Source organism: Polyodon spathula, chromosome 3 (genome assembly GCF_017654505.1).
Source record: "Polyodon spathula isolate WHYD16114869_AA chromosome 3, ASM1765450v1, whole genome shotgun sequence".
Lineage (NCBI taxonomy): Eukaryota > Metazoa > Chordata > Actinopteri > Acipenseriformes > Polyodontidae > Polyodon > Polyodon spathula.
In genome coordinates this window covers 46470824-46491314 of record NC_054536.1, presented here as the reverse complement: position 1 = coordinate 46491314, position 20491 = coordinate 46470824, and the positions used below count along the sequence as shown (strand labels likewise).

At 40.5% G+C, this 20491-nt stretch overlaps 1 protein-coding gene across 5 annotated transcripts in view; it reads right to left on the bottom strand.

Annotated features, from left to right (window-relative positions):
* Positions 1–20491, bottom strand: part of LOC121313126 (arf-GAP with SH3 domain, ANK repeat and PH domain-containing protein 1-like) — a 259165-nt gene that overhangs the window by 24949 nt on the left and 213725 nt on the right. For 3 of the 5 annotated variants that reach the window (XM_041245316.1, XM_041245315.1, XM_041245319.1), the window contains 5 exons: positions 17005–17175; positions 16229–16304; positions 16034–16092; positions 12929–13392; positions 5900–6022 (listed from right to left, as the gene is read on the bottom strand). In XM_041245316.1, coding sequence (XP_041101250.1) covers positions 5900–6022; positions 12929–13392; positions 16034–16092; positions 16229–16304; positions 17005–17175 — 893 coding nt within the window. The remainder of the gene's footprint in view (positions 1–5899; positions 6023–12928; positions 13393–16033; positions 16093–16228; positions 16305–17004; positions 17176–20491) is intronic. The other 2 variants (XM_041245317.1, XM_041245320.1) reach the window with 2 other exon arrangements.

Sequence of the window (20491 nt, the reverse complement as noted above, 5' to 3'; positions counted from 1 at the left end):
GGACCCTGTGAACTCCAGTTCACCTTTTTTAGTGAAAGGAGGGGTGGAAGATAGTGAACCATGAGCTCACATTGAGTAAATTTTGAAAACAGAGTTGACCGGATCTTTCTAGAAAATATCATTAACTCAAAAATAGGAACTGTCAAGGCAGACTGTTGATCAGATTTAATTGGCTCCTGGTGTATTCAATGGAGGGAAAATCTTATAAAAACCAAGGTAAAACCCCAGTCAAGTATCGCGTGATATATTTGCTAACCACAAGCTGTGTGGTCCATGCTCTGAGGACCTCTGAAAAACGGATTGCTGTTTGGTCGACGTTAAGTCTCTGCCTTTTGAAGACAATTCTTATTTTTCAATATATCCTACACTACATTTTCATATAATGGAAGGTAAGCAATTCATATTACTGTATTGAAGTACTAATGCTGTTAAACCTGTAAAGGCATTGGAAATGCCCAGACTGCCTGTCAGCTGGGATTCGAAGTAGTCTGTAACTACTCAATCCATTTTTAAGCATTTAACAAACCAAAGGAGTACTATTACTACTCTGATTCGTTAAAACTTCAAATTAAATGAGTCTGTGTGATTTCCTTGATTGTTTAAAAGTCATCTGGATACGCTGCAACCCCTAGTGCGAACATCTCCCCTGAGTTTAAGAGTGTGCTTAGCGTGTGTGTGTGTGTGTGTGTGTGTGTGTGTGTGTGTGTATGTATGTGTGTGTATGTATATATATATATATACACACACACACACACACACACACACACAGTACCGGTCAAAAGTTTCAGAACAGTTTTTATTGAAATTTAAGCAGTTCAAGTCCAGTGAATAACCTGAAATGGTACAAAGGTAAGCGGTAAACTGCCAGAGGTTAAAAAAAAAAAAAGTTTAGGTTACAAAAAACTGAAAAATAATGTACATTTCAGAGTTATACAGAAAGGCCTTTTTCAGGGAACAAGTAATGGGTTAACAACTTACAGCTGTTCTGCAGCAATGGAAGTAAATTAAGCCTTGAAAGTTGATGCTAACAATTCCTACAGGTGTCCCAACTTTTGTTGATTACTTACAAACCCTCTGTCTGTATAAAAGCAGTGTTGGAACAGACTGTGTTACTACACCCTCTTAAGCATTATTTGGACAGTATTGTACTTCAGGAAGTAGTACATTGCTATCATAATGGCGAGAAAAAGGCAATTAACAAAGGAAGACAGACAGACCATTATAACCCTTAAAAGTGTAGGTCTTTCCTTTAGAGAAATTGCAAAGAAAGCCAAGGTGTCAGTGAGTACAGTTTCCTACACCATCAAAAGGCACTTGGAAACTGGAGGAAACTCTGACAGGAAGAGGTCTGGCAGACCCAAAGCCACAACAGAATCAGAAGACAAGTTTCTGAGAGTCAACAGCTTGCGTGATAGGCGGCTCACAGGACAACACCTTCAAGCACAGCTTAACACTGGTCGAAGTAAGCAAGTCTCAGTTTCAACTGTGAAGAGAAGACTTTGAGCTGCAGGTTTGACAAGTTGAGTGGCAGTAAGAAAGCCATTGCTAAGATGGCAAAATAAGAAAAAGAGGCTTGCCTGAGCCATGAAGCACCGCCAGTGGACTACTGAAGATGGAAGAAGGTCTTATGGACCGATGAATCAAAATTTGAAATCTTCGGTTCATCACGCAGGGTTTTTGTACACCGTCGAGTAGGCGAAAGGATGGTTCCTCAGTGTGTGACACCAACTGTCAAACATGGAGGAGGAAGCGTGATGGTCTGGGGGCTCTTTTGCTGGATCCAGAGTCGGCAACTTGCACAAAGTGAGTGGCACCCTGAACCAAAATGGCTACCATAGCATTTTGCAGCGCCATGCAATACCCTCTGCTATACGTCTAGTTGGTCAGGGGTTCATCCTACAGCAAGATAATGACCCAAAACATACCTCCAGGCTATGTCAGAACTACCTTAGAAGAAAAGAACAAGATGGTAGGCTTCAAATCATGGAATGGCCAGCACAGTCTCCAGACTTAAACCCCATCGAGCTGGTTTGGGATGAACTGGACAGAAGGGTGAAAGCAAAGCAACCTACAAGTGCAACACATTTGTGGGAACTTCTGCAACAGTGTTGGGAAGAACTTTCCAAACAATATTTGATTTCCATTGTAGAAAGAATGCCACAAGTGTGTTCGGCTGTTATATCTGCAAAAGGTGGCTACTTTGATGAGTCAAACATTTAGATTAAATTTTGTTAAACAAAACGATTCCATGATTTCTTTTTTTTATCTCCAATTGTTTATTTGTTCTATGCATTAATTTCAGAATACACCGAGACATTAAACTGCGTAAATTTCAATAAAAAAGGGAAAATGGAGGTGTTCTAAAACTTTTGACCGGTAGTGAATGTGTGTGTGTGTGTGTGTGTATATATATATATATATATATATATATATATATATATATATATATATATATATATATATATATACTCACACCCACAGTGCTGAGAAAAAAAGTTTGTGAACCCCAATGATAATTATGGAAATTCCATTGTTTTACCATGATAGCCTTCTTGAATCAAAACCAGTCTTTTCTTAAATATCCAATAGGGTTTATATTAACCAATTCCTTGTCTTTTGAAACAAAATGATGTATGAATTAGACAAACAATGAGTGAATAAGATTCAGGGTATGTGAAAAAGTAAGTGAACCCCTGGTTTTATCAGCTCAATTAAGGGGATAATTATAATCAGATGTTTAAAAATAATTAGACAGATCTTCAGGGGTGAGTTTGGGAGGCCCCATCCTATATAAAGATCAGATGGCTTCACCATACAAGTGTGTGGAAGCACGTCATGCCATGATCAAAAAAAAAAAAAAAAACAGTTATTGATGCTCATCAGTCTAGAAAGGGTTATAAAACCATGTCTAAGGATTTGGGGCTCTACCAATCCACTGTCAGACAGATAGTCTACAATTGGAAAAAGTTCAAGACCACATCACTCTACCCAGGAGCGGTCGACCTACCAAAATCTCTCAAAGAACAAACCGGAAAATCATCAAGGAAGTCACAAAGAACCCCAGAGAAACATCCCTAGGATCTGCAGGCTGCTCTCGCCTTGGCAAATGTGAGTGTTCGTGACTCAATTATCACAAAAAGATTGAACAAAAATGGAGTTCATGGAAGGATAACCATTAGGAAACCACTGCTCTCTAAAAAGAACATTGCTGCCCACCTGAAGTTCACCAAAGAGCACATAGATGATCCACAAGACTTCTGGAACAATGTTCCCCATACAGATGAGTCAATGGTAGAACTTTTTGGTGTCAATGAGAAATGTTATGTTTGACGAAAAACCAAACACTGCATTCGAACAGAAGAAACTCATCCCAACTGTCAAGCATGGTGGTGAAAGTGTGATGGTTTGGAGCTGCTTTGCTGCCTCAGGACCTGGACAGCTTGTCATCATTGATACAACTACGAATTCTGCATTGTATAAGAAGATTCTAGAAGAGAACGTTAGGCCATCCGTCTGTGAACTGAAGCTGAACCGAAAGTGGGTCATGCAGCAAGATATCCTAAACATACAAGCTTATCTTCAAAAGAATGGCTGCAGAAGAAAAAATTCTGCGTTTTAGAATGGCCAAGTCAAAGTCTGGACCTAAACCCCATCGAAATGTTGTGGCAGGACCTGAAATCCATGCAAGGAAGACCTCAAATGTCACCGAGTTGAAGCAGTTCAGTAAGGAGAAATGGGTCAACATTTCTCAAAACTGATGTGAGAGACACATGGATATTGAAAAGTATCATGTTTTTGTGTCATTTGTTTAATCAGGTTATCTTTATCTATTATTAGGACTTAGATTAAGATCTAATAACATTTTAGGTTTGAAATATGTGAAAATCTGGTTGAAAAAGAACTTTTCCGAAATTATATATATATATCTATATATATATAGATATATATATATATAATATATAATATATATATATATATATATATATATATACAGTGCCTTGAAAAAGTATTTGGCCCCCATCCCTTTTTTCACATTTAAGAGTTTCACAGCATGGGATTTTGATGCATTAGATTGGGAATTTTTATTTGAGTCACACATTCTTCTTCAGAATCCACCCAAAAAGAAAGAAAATAGTAAACAATAAAATAATAAAAATTAAAAAACTGAAATGTTTCATCATTTTTAAGAATTCATTCCTCTGGGTCTATACTTGCTTTAACCACCTCTGGCTGCTATTACAGCCAGTAGTCTTTTCAGATAAGTCTCTATTAACTTTGCACACCGTGATGGAGCAATATTTGCCCATTCCTCCTTGCAAAATTGCTCAAGCTGTGTCAAGTCAGTTGGGGAACGGTGATGGACAACAATTTTGAGGTCTTGCCACAGATTTTCAATGGGATTAAGGTCAGGACTCTGACTGGGCCACTGAAGGACATCTATTTTCTTCATTTTAAGCCACTCCAGTGTTGCTCTGGCACTGTGCTTTGGATCATTGTCCTGTTGAAAGACAAACTTCTTCCGCAGTTTGAGTTTTTTTACAGAGGGGCACAGGTTTTTATCCAGGATTTCTCTGTGCTGTGCGCCATTCATCCTCCCATCAATTCTGAAAATACTGCCAATCGCTGCTGCTGAAAAGCATCCCCATAACATGATGCTTCCACCGCCATACTTCACGGTGGGGATGGTGTTACCTGGCTGGAGTGCAGTGTTTGATTTGTGCCACACATACCGCTTAGCGAACAGGCCAAAAAGTTCCACTTTAGTCTCATCAGACCACATGTACTGCCACATAACTGCAGTATCTTCTAGGTGATGTTTTGCGAACTCTTTGCAGGCAAGGATATGTTTTTTTTTTTCAGCCAGGGTTTCTTCCTTGCCACTCTCCCATAAGGCCCTTTTTCTGGAATGCCTTGGAGATTGTTGATCCATGAACATCATCGTCCATCGCAGCCATTGACTTCTGTAACTCATTCAGAGTCACAATTGGCCTCACAGTAGCTTCCCTAATAAGTGCCCTTCTTGTCCGGCAAATAACTTTAGAGGGACGGCCTGATCTAGGCAGTGTAGTGGTAGTTTTGTATTTTTCCCCACTTATGATGGACTGCACTGAGCTCCGAGGGATGTTCAATGCTTTTGAAATGGTTTTGTACCCTTCCCCAGATTTGTGCTTCTCTATAATCACATCACTGACTTGCTTAGAATGCTCTTTCGTCTTCATTTTTATTCTTTCTTTTGAAAGTCACCACCATACTGTGGGACCATACAGAGAGAGCGGTATTTATCCTCACAGATTAGTATGGGACCATACAGAGAGAGCAGTATTTATCCTCACAGATTAATTTAAAACACGTGATCCACTAATTTCTTACACAGTTGGAGTCCATCAACAAATTGTGTGACTTTTTGAGGGAATATATTGCACCTGAGCAAATTAAGGCTTACAATTACAAAGGGTATGAATACTTTTTCAATCTGATCATTTCCATTTTTCATTTTTAGTAAATTGTTGAATGCTTTTGGAATTTTTCTTTTGATTTGACATGGTGCTCAAGGCTTTGTAGATCAGTTGGAAAAAATCCTAATTTAATCGATTTCAAATTCTGAATCTGAGACTCTTAAATGTGAAAAAAGGGATGGCGGCCAAATACTTTTTCAAGGCACTGTGTGTGTGTGTGTGTGTGTGTGTGTGTGTGTGTGTGTGTGTGTGTGTGTGTGTGTATATATATATATATATATATATATATATATATATATATATATATATATATATATAGAGATAGAGAGAGAGAGAGAGAGAGAGAGAGAGAGAGAGAGAGAGAGAGAGAGAGAGAGAGAGAGAGAGAGAGAACGTGCAAATCTGACACAGCTAAATGTTAGTAGCTTCACGAGGACACTCACCCACCACTCTTGATCCTCTTCACCAGTAACAATAATCACCTCACCCTCCAGAAATGTAAGCTCATCATCGTTGTCAGCTTGGCAGTCATAAATCGTTTTGACTCGCCGCACCTTGTTTTTCCCCTGCAAAGACAGCAAATATTACTGCACTGTTTTTTGCATTCATACCTGCAGAAGGACAACAAAGCTAAAATGATCAATTTGCATTTTTCCGTATTAGTCACCTCTATTGGAAGACACTACTGTTAACCCCCTTTTACCTGTATGTGTGCCATTGATTTTAGTGACACAAAATCCTCTGGTAGACTTTGCAACACAATTGAGGCTGCTGCGATGTTCAATTTGTTTTACCGGACATTGCATGTTTGGAATGACAGAGGGTGTTACATGGCTAGAAACTGGAATTTCAAAGATTTTAACTGAAACACATCTGTTCACCAGCAGGTAACGCAAACTGAAGTTGATGTGGCGACATTCCAGCGGGCATCTATCATCTGATAGAAGCCCACCAGACCTTAAACCTGATTGGCTGATGCTACTGAAACATTTTCAAACAGACAGTAAACCTCTCTTATTGCTATTAGAAAATAGATTTTTTTTGTTAGGTTTTTTTTTAATGTTTTTATGCAACACTAGTTTTTGTTGCAAATGAATACAAATGTTTTACTCAATATTTCATGTGTAATGCAGTTGGTTCAGAATTCCATCTGTGGTCTGGTAGCCTTCAGATGTCAGTATCCAGCAGTGGAACATGTTGCGTCGTGAATATTTTCAATAGCCTAAATGATACCTCTATACTAAAAAAAACCTTCTACTTACACAAAAGTGAACATGGTTGGTGAACTGTTTGTAAAATATGCAAAAGGATAAAAGTAATGGTAACTTTTTATTTACGTTTTACTCAGCTTCCACTTATGCCCTCTTGTTCGTCTCTCTATGTTAAATTTGAAGTAGTGTCTTGGGTTAACTTTATCTATACCATTTATGAATTTAAAGAATTCAATCAAGTCCACTCTTTCCCTTCTTTTTTCTAGGCTGAAGAGATTTAATTATTTTAATATGTCTTCATAGCCCATCTCATTAAGTCCTGGGATCAGCCTAGTTGCCCTTCTCTATACCTTCTCGAGTGCAGTGATGTCTTTTTGTAGTGAGGTGACCAGAACTGCACACAGTTTTCTTAACTAGAACATTGCATAATATTAGAATAACCTCTCTAGACTTGTATTCCACGCTTTTTGCAATATAGCCTGACATTCAATTTGCCTTTTTAATTGCCTCATCACATTGGTGAGATACTTTTATTTATTTTTTTTGATAAATTGTTTTTTATTTTTAATAACAGAAACAAAGCAAAAAACCCCAAAACAAACAAACAAAAAAAAAATATTTACAACATTGCCAGTGCTTGCAGCTTAAAATAATAATAAAATAACTAAGAAAAAGTTACTACAATATTGTTATCTAAAAATAAAATTACATACCAAAAATAGAAGTAGTATGATGGTAATGGAAAGGAAGCCCATGCCATTTAAACATCAGCACAGCCAAATCGGCAGCAGTTGCACTCCATGCCTGTATAGTTGTCAGACGTGCCTTATTAATCCTGTCTGTGGAGCATTCCAAAAAAACAATGTTTCTTCCAAGAGTCAGGTAGCAATCATAGGAGGAGTAGGGTCTATCCAAAGCCTTAAAATGGATTTCTTGGCTGCAGTTAACCCTGCCAGAAGTATCCTGCTCTGGTGTAGAGAAAGGCCCAGGGAGGAATCATCATTCAATAGAAATACAAACAGATTTTTTATGATCTGAACCTCCGTCAACTCAGTAATAGTTTGAGCTACACTGTCCCAGAACGCAGCCACAATCGGACATTTCCAAAACGTGTGTAGGTATGTCCCCACTGCACCAGTCTGACAAACTGCACAGAGCGGACTAGGGGACCTTTTCATTTTAAACAGTAAGTATGGAGTAGTATATGCTTTATGGATAAGTTTAAAGTGTATTAATTGGTGAGCTGGGTTCCTGGAAGCTAAAAACATATTGTTCCATACATTGTCAATCAGGAGAAAAGCCCAGCTTTTCCATTTCATGCTCCCAAAGTTTTGTAACTGGCAGAGTATTACATGCTTGTTTTAGCAAGTGTCCATAGTTAGTTGAGACTGTCCCTCATAAACAGCTTTCTGTCACCAGCCAGTCTATCAAAGGATGAGGACATACATCTGAGTACCAAGGAACCTTTGAACAGGATGGCTTTGCAGGGGTGACGTCAGAACAGAAGAATGACGAAGAACAACAAAGGTATGGTGGTGAATCTGTGATGCTACGTCCAGTTTTATTGTAAGTAATAATAACAAACAAAAAGATGTAAACTAAACACACAAAACAAAGGGCGCATTGGCCAAACCAACAGACAGACAAAACAAACGTGGACGAACCCAACAAACCCCCAACTACCGTGCTGGAGCTTCCAGCATGAAATAGCAATTGTAAATATAATATCTCCTTCTCTCTCCCATTCTCCACTCACGAACACACAAGCCCGAGTATGTGAAAACATGCAGCTTTTATGCAGATGTACCGAGACTCGATTGCTAACCAGTCATTCAACTGGAGTCTCAGTACAACTGCACGTGAATTAATAAAAGTGCAATTCCCCGTGCTCACATATTATTTTACCTGCACGTGAAGTGCTGTGCAATCCTCATGCCTAAATACAAATATATATTTTAAACAATCCTGCTCGTAACCTATATTTATATCCCGTGTATTTTATACATAAACACCAACATTAACACACTACATACAACATAAAACACTAACAGACATAAAGGGGCGGGACACTATGCCATATATGCCCCCCCTTTGCGCAGCACACATGGCCTCAATGGCCACCTTCCCCCTCTGTCCCAAAGTCCCGGTTTATAGACCCGGCCCAAGAACAGGGGCAGCAATGGGCCATAGGTGGCGGCCACGGTGGGAGGTCCTCCTCCCACCGCAACAGCTGTAGCGGCCAGGCCGACTGTACCCAGGCCGGCTCCTCCAAATAGGCAACCCCAGGTGATGCGGAGCAACACGCAGCCCCAGGCGATGCAGACGTGGCATCCTTGGGCAGTGTGAGGAAGGCATCCTTGGGGGAAGCGAGACAGGGAGTCAGGACAAGTTGGGGTGCGGGTGTTGGCCCTCTTCTCGGCCACTGCGGCCGGGCGGTTTTTCTCCGTGCTTCCCTCAGCAGCCTATGCAAGGGCTGCTGAGGACCGCCAGCATCTATTCCTGGTCCTTCTGGTGCAGGGAAAGGCAGCTCCTGCTCCTCTGCCCCTGATGGTGATGGAGACAGAGGCAGCTCCAGCTCCTCTCCTCGTGATGGTGGGGGAAGTGATACCACCAGGCATTCATCCTCTGCTGGTGGAAAGGGACCCAACAGGCATTCACCCTCTGCTGGTGGACGGGGACCCAGCAGGCATTCACCCTCTGCTGGTGGACGGGGACCCAGCAGACATTCACCCTCTGCTGGTGGAGGTTGCGGAGGCAGAGGCAGCTCCTGTTGTTCTGCTCCTGGAGGTGGAGGTGGAGGAGGCAGAGGCAGCTCCTACTGCTCTGCTCCAGCCGATGGAGGCGTGTAGTCTCCTGCCGACGGAGGTGGCGGAGGCGTGTAGTCTCCTGCAGACAGAGGTGGGAGTGGCGTGTAGTCTCCTGGTGATGGAGGTGGGAACGGTGTGTAGTCTCCTGGCGGCGGAGGTGGGAGCGGCGTGTAGTCTACCCTTATTACAAGGGACTGGTGCGGCTCTCCCTCACTTGCACGGGACTGGTGCGGCTCTCCCTCACTTGCAGGGGACTGGTGCAGCTCTCCCTCCTGCTCTGGAGACAGTAGTGGGACCTCTCCCTCTGGCGTTGGAGACGGCTCCTCTCCCTCTGGCTATGGAGGCAAAACCAGCAGACACTCTGCCTCTGCTGGTGGAGATAGGAGCTGCAAGTCGTCTCCCTTCAGCCCAAGGAGGATGCAGGTAGGCGTGGTTCCCACTTGGAATGCAACCTGTTGGGGCAGTCCCATATCTGCAGCCAAGTAGTTGATCACCACAGCTGCCGGGTTCACGAAGGGCACTGGGTAGATATGTTGTTCCCAGCGTTCCCGACGTTCGCCATCTCTGGCCCAGCAGGTCAACAACCAGTGGGAGGTCCTCCCCGCTACACTCCGGGTCCGACACCCAGTCCAGCATCTCCTCAGAGGACGGGAAAGGCTCTGTCTCCTCCCTCCTGGGCTCTAGTTTGTCCTCTTCATCCTGCAAACATTGCTGCCGTTTTCCTCTCCCACTTCTTCTCCCCATTTCTTTATTATTATTATTTTTTTTTTTTTTTTTTTTCCCTGCGGTCCCTGCTCTGGTCTGTGTCTAGGAGGCGCTGGTAATCCCACGATGGCAACACGGCTGGAGTGGGGGACGTCAGACCAGAAACCAGGAAATAAACAACAGAGCGGTGGAGTTTTGGGGAAGCTGAGCGCTTGCTTGCGCTCAGCATTTAATGAATGAACAGACAGTAAATAAAAAGGTTGTAAAAAAAAAAAAAAGCACACAGCACGTGAGGCCAAAATAAACAGACAAACAAAAAGGACTATACAGACAAACACGGTGAGCTGATATTTTAAACTATTATTGCTATTATTATTATTACAAATACCTCCCTCTCCAATCCCGTTCCCCACTCACCGAACACACAACCCCGAGTGAGTGAAAACATGCTGCTTTTATGCAGCTGTACCGAGACTCGATTGCTAATCAATCATTCAATTGGAGTCGCGGTACAACTGCACGTGAATTAATAAAGTGCAATTCCCCGTGCTCACATATTATTACTCTTTACTTGCACGTGAAGTGCTGTGCAGTCCTTGTGCCTAAATACAAATATACATTTTAAACACTCGTGTTACACAGACCCGTTTATATCCCGTGTACCAATGACTATACACCAACATTAACACACAAAATACACACAGGGGCAGGCACTTTGCCACGGTGGCTATCACATCTTTGTATTTAATTGTATGTCCCATGGTAGCCGTCACAATTTTGTTTATGGATTGTGACAGAGATTGAATGAAGCTTTGAAGACAGCTATTTAGGAAAGGGGTGGAACTACGGCACCCAAGCTCACTGACCCGGACGGTAGATGGCGTGGCATCTGAGGATTGGAGGAGCAGATGCCCTCGTTAACCTAGGGGTCATGGGCGAGGGTATAAATAGGGGGGCATAGCTTCAGTGATTTGTTTCTTTGCATATGGTTAAGCCAAATGACCTAGAAGGAGCACGTATTGTGTGTATCAAAAACCGTGAGTGTTCTGCTTTGTCTGTGTAATAACACTGTTTGTCTTGTGTGTCGTTTCTCATTAAGAATACTGAGCACTATCCGGAGCTGCAGCCACAGGCCAGTGTAAAACCCAGACATCACCACTCACCTTTTATACTACAGGAACTGTCCTTTGAATCACTAGCACTAAAATCACGCACTGTCGGAATTGTGTCTGTGTTTTGTGTTTTGTGTGGGTGAAGGAATCGGACTTTGGGTTACGGGTCAAACCCGTGGGATTATAATCAGAAGTGATACACACCGCTGTACCACTTCCAACAATATTATTATTTGCAGGTTTGCTATAAGGCTCTGGACATTACAATAATTTAATAAACACCCTTGCACCTGTAAATCATTCATCTGTGTCATTAGTCCACTCTGCACTGCATTCACCTGCACGTATTCACCACTTTGCCACATGGATACACTATTTCAGTTTATTATAAAGCTGACCTTGTTGCTGTTTCAGCTTTTGTATATATTTGCTAAAAATTAAACCGAACGCATACCAACATTTGATACAGTGGGGTAGGTAGAAAAGTTTTAGATTTGCAAATAACAATTTTATTGGTTCACAATAAACTTCATAACAAAACTTAATGACACAAACAAGACCTTGTTTTTACCTTGTTTTGTTTGAATGACTGTATTTAAAAGACAATTGTATGTTTGCAACTTAACTTACTGGAAATAAACACAAACTGGAACTGCAACATTGTTTGGTATTTTTGCTTTGCAGCTTTAATTCAAAGACTTGATGAGTGAATATATTTAACATTTTATGCTTTTGCCACAACCTATTCTTGCCTCAAGCCATTTTTGTTAGTAATGTAAATAAATAAACAAGCAAGACCGTTCTACCTTGAGAGATTTCCTCCCCTGTTTTCACAGTATTTAATATTGATCTTAGTACACACTGCTATGTGAAATAACAAACAAGTAGTCCAGTAATAGCTTAGCATTTTTTTCTTACTTGCAATATGCTAGCTCCAAGTGATTTATCAAATATTAGTAATGATTAAAGGCATTTTATGTGAAATGTAGCTTTGTCGATTTTTCTTTTTTTTTGTTCTACTCAGAAAACATCATCCAAATACTGTTGAAGGAGAAATGTTCTTAATTGATTAAATGAGAAAAAGTTAAAGAATCTTGTTTTAAAACGATAACAAAATATGACAAATGATTGAGTTTAAGGATTTTTTTTTTTTTTTTTACAATAAATGTACACAACTATGTTCCCTTATTAAACAAACTACAAACTGCATATATTTAACCTATTACTTTTATTTTCTAGGTAGCCTAGCATATTTGCGGCCCCTGCTATTATTTGGTGGCAGTAATAAAAAAGTGCTGATGAGGTTCCTGCTGTATTTTGCTATATCAATTTAATAATGAACTTTAATGGCTGCTAACTGTGCACTCTACTGTATACAATATTATTTATCTTTCAGTTAATGCTGCCTAATTTAATTTATAAAAAATCTCTAAACAAAAAAGTGACTGTGGATATGAAGGGGTTTACAGTATTCAGAGCAGCGTTACAGGGAGATCCAACATTTGGAATTTGATAAAGACTGGGTAATGCATTCAGCTGCTATACACAGCTGTGTTTCTATACCAATTAAAAGAACAAAAACCGCTTAACAGGGTGGAAATTTATATATTTTTTTAAAAATATGGATGTCTACTTACTGCATTTATTTTCCTAGGTAGAGGAACTGGCATCTCTGTTAAAACAGGGGATGTACCGTTGGTATCCTCCGAAGGCTGATTCTGTCCAGCATCCCCCGACAGATTTGAAGGTATTTCTGCAGGTTGGGGTTTTGCTGCCACTTCCAGTGATGGAGGCTTCTGCAAACTCTGTCCAGATTGTGGTTTTGGAGGGATCTCTGTAAGCTGAGGTTTGGGTGGAAGATCCTTGGCCTGTGGCTTGGGAGGTAAATCTCCCAGCTGGGGCTTGGGGGGTAAATCTGACAGCTGGGGCTTTGGGGGAAGTTCTCCTGGTTTGGGGGGCAAGTCTACTGGTAGGAGCTTTTCTCCTAACTGAGGTTTCTGGGGTATTTCAACAGGCTGGGGTGACTTCTGGAAAACCTCAGGGGGCTGACTTGGTTTCTCTATTGAAGGGTGATGTATGGTATCGATTTTTCTTAATGTCACTGAAATAAAAACAACAAAAAATATAAGGATTTATAAGCACACTGAGTAAAACATATTAAAAGGTCTGTTATTGAAGCAATGTGTACCTTTTTCTTTACATTATCACAATATTAAGAATTACCATTTTGCCTGCCCCTTTTGGAATGAAATCACAATACTTACATAAAATTACATATTTGTCTCAACATATTTTAAGCTACTTCACTGAATTACTTGGCATGTCTTATCTTATTTTAGAATATATCCTTAGATTTGTACAAATACATCAGTATACAGTGGCTCTCAAAAGTATTCACCCCCAATATGACTATTCCATGTTTTATTGTGTTAGAACATGGAATCAAAATGGATTTAATTAGGAGTTTTTGCCACTGATCAACACAAAAAAGTCCACAATGTCAAAGTGAAAAATAGAATCTACAAATTGTTCTAAATTAATTACAAATATAAAACATAAAATAATTGATTGCATAAGTATTCACCCCCTTTGCTATCACACACCTAAATAAGTTCTGTTGCAATCAATTGTCTTTAGAAGTCACATAATTAGTTGAATGGCGTCCACCTGTTGCAATTAATGTATTTCCCATGATTTATTGTTAAATACACCTGTCTCTGGGAGGTCCCACAGTTGGTTAGTACATTTCCTAACAAAAACTACACCATGAAGGTGAAGGAACATTCAAAGCAAATCTAGAATAAGGTTCTTCAAAAGCACCAATCAGGGGTAAGATATAAGAACATTTCCAAGGCACTGAATATCCCCGGGGGCACAGTAAAGTCCATTATTAAGAAATATGGCACAACTGTGAATCTGTCTAGAACAGGCCATCCTCAAAAACTGATTATCCGGGCGAAAAGGGCACTAGTCAGGGAGGCCACCAAGAGGCCTATAGCAACTCTAAAGGAGTTACAGTTTCCACGGCAAAATGGATGCAGCAAAGTACAGAGAAATCCTGGAAGAAAACCTGCTGAAGTCTGCAAGAGACCTGGGACTTGGGAGAAGTCAAACATACAGCCAAAGCCACACTGGAGTGGCTTAAAAACAAAAAGGTCAATGTCCTGGAGTGGCCCAGTCAAAGCCCGGACCTCAATCCAATTGAGAATATGTGGAAAGAGTTGAAAATTGCTGTTCACCAAAGGTCCCCATCCAACTTGACAGAGCTTGAGCAATTTTGCAAAGAAGAATGGGCAAAAATTGCAGTGTCCAGATGTGCAAAGCTGGTAGAGACTTATCTATCCGTTGCTGTAATTGCTGCCAAAGGTGCCTCAGTGATCAATGGCAAAAAATCCAAATTTACTCCATTTTGATTCCATGTTGTAACACAATAAAATTTGGAAAAGTCCAAGGAGGTGAATACTTTTGAGAGCCACCGTATATTGCATGGGAACTATTTCCATAAATTAAATATCTGCACTCCTGATTAGTCCCATCTTCAAAAAAAAAATAAAAAAAAATTACATTCCTATAAATTATAATTCGTTGAAAAGTTTCTTTATGAGACAATAAAGTATCTACAAAATAATCTAAAAATACATTTTCATAGGGTCTAAACATCATTTTCATACCTTAATTAAATCAAAAAGTAAGAAGACATTTTTACAGCACAGCTCGCAGATCAAATTCATCATTAAAGCCTTTGGGTCTGAAATGTATAAATCCAATATGCTTCTTTTCTATTTATCACCTCATCTATATTTCATCCTCTTATTAATTTTAACTTTTTCGATTCCATAGAATCTCAAAGTAGAAATGTTGTGGCCATGATCATTAAAATGAACTGCTGTGGGATAGTCCAGATCATTTCTCTGTATCAAGCTTTTATGTTGACTAATCTTTTGCTTTAGCATTCGTGTAGTCTTGCCTATGTACGCCATTCCACAGGGGCACTATTATTTTATGGTATTATTACACTGGGCACAGTTACCACACTTACAGTTCCCACTCACTATTGGGCTTAACAGAGTGTGCGTCGGAATTTTTCTTTTTGGTTGAAGATTTGCATTTACCAATGTATCCCATAGATTTGGACCTACCAAAACTACCAAAGGTGGATCTTTAAACTATGTCGTTAAAGCTAGTTCAGTAGATCATAAATGCTAATGTTTATTAGTAGCTGTTTTGAACGAATGAGATTTGGGAGTACATGTCGTAATAAATGTAACTGAACCCATTTTTTCTTTCTTGTTTTTTTTTTTTTTTGTATGAGTTCAATCCGTGGTTTGTTTAAAGCTGAACTGTGAGCTACTTCAATACAACTGTGGATAACCCTGTGTAATGAATCTATGTTTCACATCAGCAGATTTACCAACAAACTCCTCTGTGGAATGGCATACACGTTTCAATCTAAAGAACTGACTCTTTTCAAAGGCATTGGATGAAAACTATTGGCTAAGAGTAGAGTATTTTTGTCAGTTTCTTTTTGGTACAAAGTAGTGATCAGACCCCTTTCTGAATTTTCTATCCACATATCCAAAAAATTAACTTGATTCTGATCATAATCAGAGTACATTTCAATTTGGATTTACACATTCAAAAGTAAAAATTTATTTTTATGTATTATTTTAAAAATTAATTACACATGCATCAATCATTATGGTATTAAAAAAACAAAAAGAATCAAACAACAAAAAAACTACCTTTTTGAGGTAGTTTGGGAAGAACTCTTGGGCCCAGAGTGGATTTTGTGGTCCCAGTGCTAACAATGGGGAAACAAATCTTAAAATCAGTACAACAGGTATCATATACAATTTAATAATGTTTAAATTACTATAACCCTAACAGTTTGCATATCGAACTTATGATTATTTCTTAGGAACTCTTATTTGTCATACCTTTGCTGCTGAGGAATTCCTTCAAACTTGTTCCCTGTTGAAGTTTTGTTTGTAGAAACTGGACCAGGATCATTACCTAGGTAACAGCAAATTTGTTAAATCCAGAAACTTTTACTAATCTTTGAATGAGTTAAATAGCATTACTAATTAAGTTTAACTTCAATATTTTTACAACTATTTTACCACATTGTTCTTAAGTTACCAAATACATGAAAAATCCTATACAAGAAAAGTCCACACAAACTTGAATCAACAAGTATTCAGGACATCCAGGGTGAAAGTAATATATTGGCCTATGCCGTGATGCATATTATAAACAAAGAGAATTAGGACCTGGAAGTAGATACAGCTCAGACAACTTAAACAAGTGTGTTCCATTTGATGTTACAGGTTTACAAGAAACACGTTACTTTATATATTTTCTGCATCCTGTGTCGTTCATATTGTGGCAATATATTTTTAAAGTGAATCCTGACTGTATTGATATATATTTTTTAAAATATTAATTCGATGTGGAATACATTTATCAAATTGAAATTGGTAGCGTTCACCAGGAGAAAAGAGAATTTCTCCATTTAGCACTGCAGCGTATCAATTACATGCTTCTCCCTGTAACAATGTTGGTGATCTTATTGAAATTAATGATATATGGTAAAAGAAAACAAGCACTGTGCAGAAATAATCTTTCTCCTGTACTGTTATAGGTTATTAAAAATGTTTATTTTTTTATTTTTAATTATTATTATTTATTTTTTTTACAATTTTTACCAACTCACCCCAATGGGTCACACCTTTATTTTGTGGGCCATGAGGTAGAGGGCTTGATGGGTCAGAGAGGGTACGTTTATGTCCAGGGGGAGGGGGTGGTGGTCTTTTCTTGGACAAAGTGGAGCTGCCACTAGGGGGTGGAGTGCCAAGATGGAGGGTGGAAAGAGGGCCAGGTGGAGCTAGAAAAGCATAAACACACATTTACTACAGCAGGAAATGTGATGCAACATACTAATGACAGCAGTCAAGAGCATAGCTTATTATCATAACCTTAGTTCCTTGAAATAGAAATGTAACCATTACCTAGTGGGATATAACCTCTTATAGCCTGAATCACCTGAGCACAGTTTGTGAGGTACGGCTGCCACCTCCTGAGACACTAATACAGCGTCTTGAGGGTTCATAACCGTAGTTGCGATCATGCCCTTATGGTGGTAATCACTCAGGTGTCCCTAGTGCATTATCACCAAATAATTCAGATGGGCCTGATAGGGCCTGTGGCAGCAAATCTCTAGAGTTGCAGGCTTTTAGAAGCTCACACTTGTGGCTGTGGCTTGTGTGTAGGGGCATGATAATTGCATCAGCCTCCATGTTGCACACTGTGAAAACAGTTCTGTGCATAAGCTCTAGCAGGGGCTGCAGGAGCCTGAGTCTGCTTTTGTTGCTGAGGACGCCTGTTTTGCCAATGCTTAGCAGGCTTACACGCTGGGGGCTTATACTTGGGGAGGAGGCATGCCAACTCCTTGGAAGACTCACATGCTTGGTGAGAGTGTTTTAGCATCTCATCCACAGCCACCCAAATGTATACCCTGGTGTTACAGGTGCATCCAGTAACGACGCCTTGTCCTTGTCAGGTATCCGAGCCTGAGCAAGCCAGAGCTGCCACCTTGCTGCCACCAATCCAGTCATGCTCCTGCTTAATGCCTGACCATTGTACTTAGATAACTGAAGCATGTGGTTGTTGACCAGCCTCAGCTCGTCCAACTGAGGGGGTGAGGGGGTGAGAGCAGCATGGACTGGTAAGCCACTAGTATGCTACTGTAGCTATCAAGACGTGTGCAAAATGCTTAGGCCGCATAGGCCTTTTTCAGCATCATTTCAGTGACGTGGCATTGTTTATCAGGGCATGAATTTGGTCCTTTTGCAGCAATGCTAGATTAAGTATCTGCACAAAATGGCGATAGAAGCCTCAACAGGAGGAAACTGGGCCAAGCTCATCTTATCTGCATTGTGTACCTTATACAAAAATGTCCAGAGACCTGGAGACATCCAGTGCAGTTGCTTGGTACAGTCATCCTAGGCTGACGCTCAACAGTTGGCACCCTATCAAATATAGAGAGGGGCTTATCGTGGGAGCCAAGAGATCTGATTCTTCGTCCTCGGACGGGAAGATTAGTTCTTGAGGGTCAATGCTCTCTGATGCAATAAGGGACATGGTGTCCTCCTGCTCTGGTCTTGTGGGTCAGGCAATGCTGCCTGAACTCTGGGGGCTGAGACAACACTGTGGGGGTGGGGGGCACGCAGCAGCTCTGTCAAATGGGACTGCTGCTGGTTCATAGCTTTAAAAAACTTCTCCATTTGCCCCGCGACACGGTCAGTATCAGAATGCCTGCAACGGTGGCTCCTGTTCCTTGTAGGAGGAGAGGGGGAGCTCTGGAGCTCTCCTAGCCAGATCATGAAGAGGAGGATTTAGAGGAGTGCAGACTTAGTCCTGCTCCTACCCCTAGCGTTTCATTTCCTAGTTCCCGGTGTAACAGGGGGCAAGCACTCTGTTGACCGTGCTGCAGAAGACGAACAGGGTGAGTCATGCTGCACAGGAGTCAAAGATGCAGATCAGTCTCCGGAACAGCAGGCCAGCCTGCTTTCCAGTGTCCTCTTAGAAAAATTAGCACAAGATGCGCAAGTGCTGAGGTCTTTAAGTGCCTCTTCTGCATGCTCCCTTTTCAGGCAATGGATGCACCTGTCGTGCTTACCCTCTGCTGGAATGTTTCTTTTGCAACCAGCACAAGAGTGAAACCCAGGCATTGTGAAAGGTTGAAAAAACCGTTCAGCTGTGCAATCTATCTGCACAAGAACAGACAGTAAGTTGACTGATGCAGAAAACTGTGTACACAAAAAATGGAGCACTGGTAATGTTTTGGTCCTGATACCGACCAGGTGACTGGTACAGGCTTTGATACAGAGTGGTACTGGCTCTGGGACCAACTGGTACAGGCCCTGGCACCAGTTCTGGTACAGACCCTAGTACCAGCTCTGGTACCAGGCTAGTACCAGAACAAGTGGCATGCAGGTAAAAATCTGAAAAAAAGCCACTGGCAAACTGCAAGCATGCACTGTAAAACAGACAAGGGCTGCAGTTACCTGCAAACTAGAAAAATCTAGTAGCCTTTGTTTGTCAGTGCAGCACAGCAAACACAGCAAAGGCATAGAAACACACAGAATATTTTCAGTTTGAAAAGGCTCCTGCCAATTCAGCAGCATAGTGTAGCTAAAAAGCCATTAACACTGGTGGTGTCTTTGTAGCGTGAAAAGCTGACTAGTGCAGTATACTGTCTGTTTACAGAGGCAGACTCTAGTATAGAGAGACTAATTAGACACTTGCAAAAAAACAAAACTTCCAGTCGGGAAGTCGATCAGCCTGGAAGAAGGCGAGACTCTGTTGCAGGAACGTATTGACCTGGAAGGTAAATGAGGTAGCAGCTGCAAGCAATAAAAGCATCTACAATCGTTTACCAAGGGGTCATGCGTGATAGCATATAGGGGCCAGAGAATTGTTAATCTTTTCCTTTGCTTGGGTTTGTTGTTATAAACTGGAAGGACCATGTGAGACGCAGAGAAAAGTGTACTTGAAATATTCGTGTGTGTTTTGTTTGTTTTTTCGTGTCTGTTTAAGTAACTGTCTGTGTTTGTATATTACTAGACAGCTAAGCACGTATCTGGAGCTGTTGTCATACACAATGAACATGCTGTCTAGTGGCCACGCACCCCCTGCTCATGCCACAGTTCTGACTGAGGTCTCAGCTGTCAATCGCATGTGCAGGAACACCCAGAGTGTGATCGGAGTGGAGCAAGCTAATTATATATGGTGCGTGGGAGTGGAGACGTGTAGTTCCTTGAGCGGACATTTCCGGCCTGCTCCTTTACAGCACTGAGAAGAACTGAGCATGGTTTTATTTTTCTTAAATATATGTTCGGCCATGGATTTTGGACAAAAGATTTATAAAAAACAAAGCTGACAGATACAGATGCAGTCACTTTAAAGTATTTTCCACCATGTCTGTGCACGGTAACCACTCATTTTCCAGTTTCAAACCACAATTAGGCAATTTTATGTTTTGCAGACTTGAGAATTGCTTTTTTTTAAAAAACTTTTATTTTTCTTTTATATTCAATGTGATTAACATGGCACTTTATATATAATTTGATATATATATATATATATATATATATATATATATATATATATATATATATATATATATATATATATATATA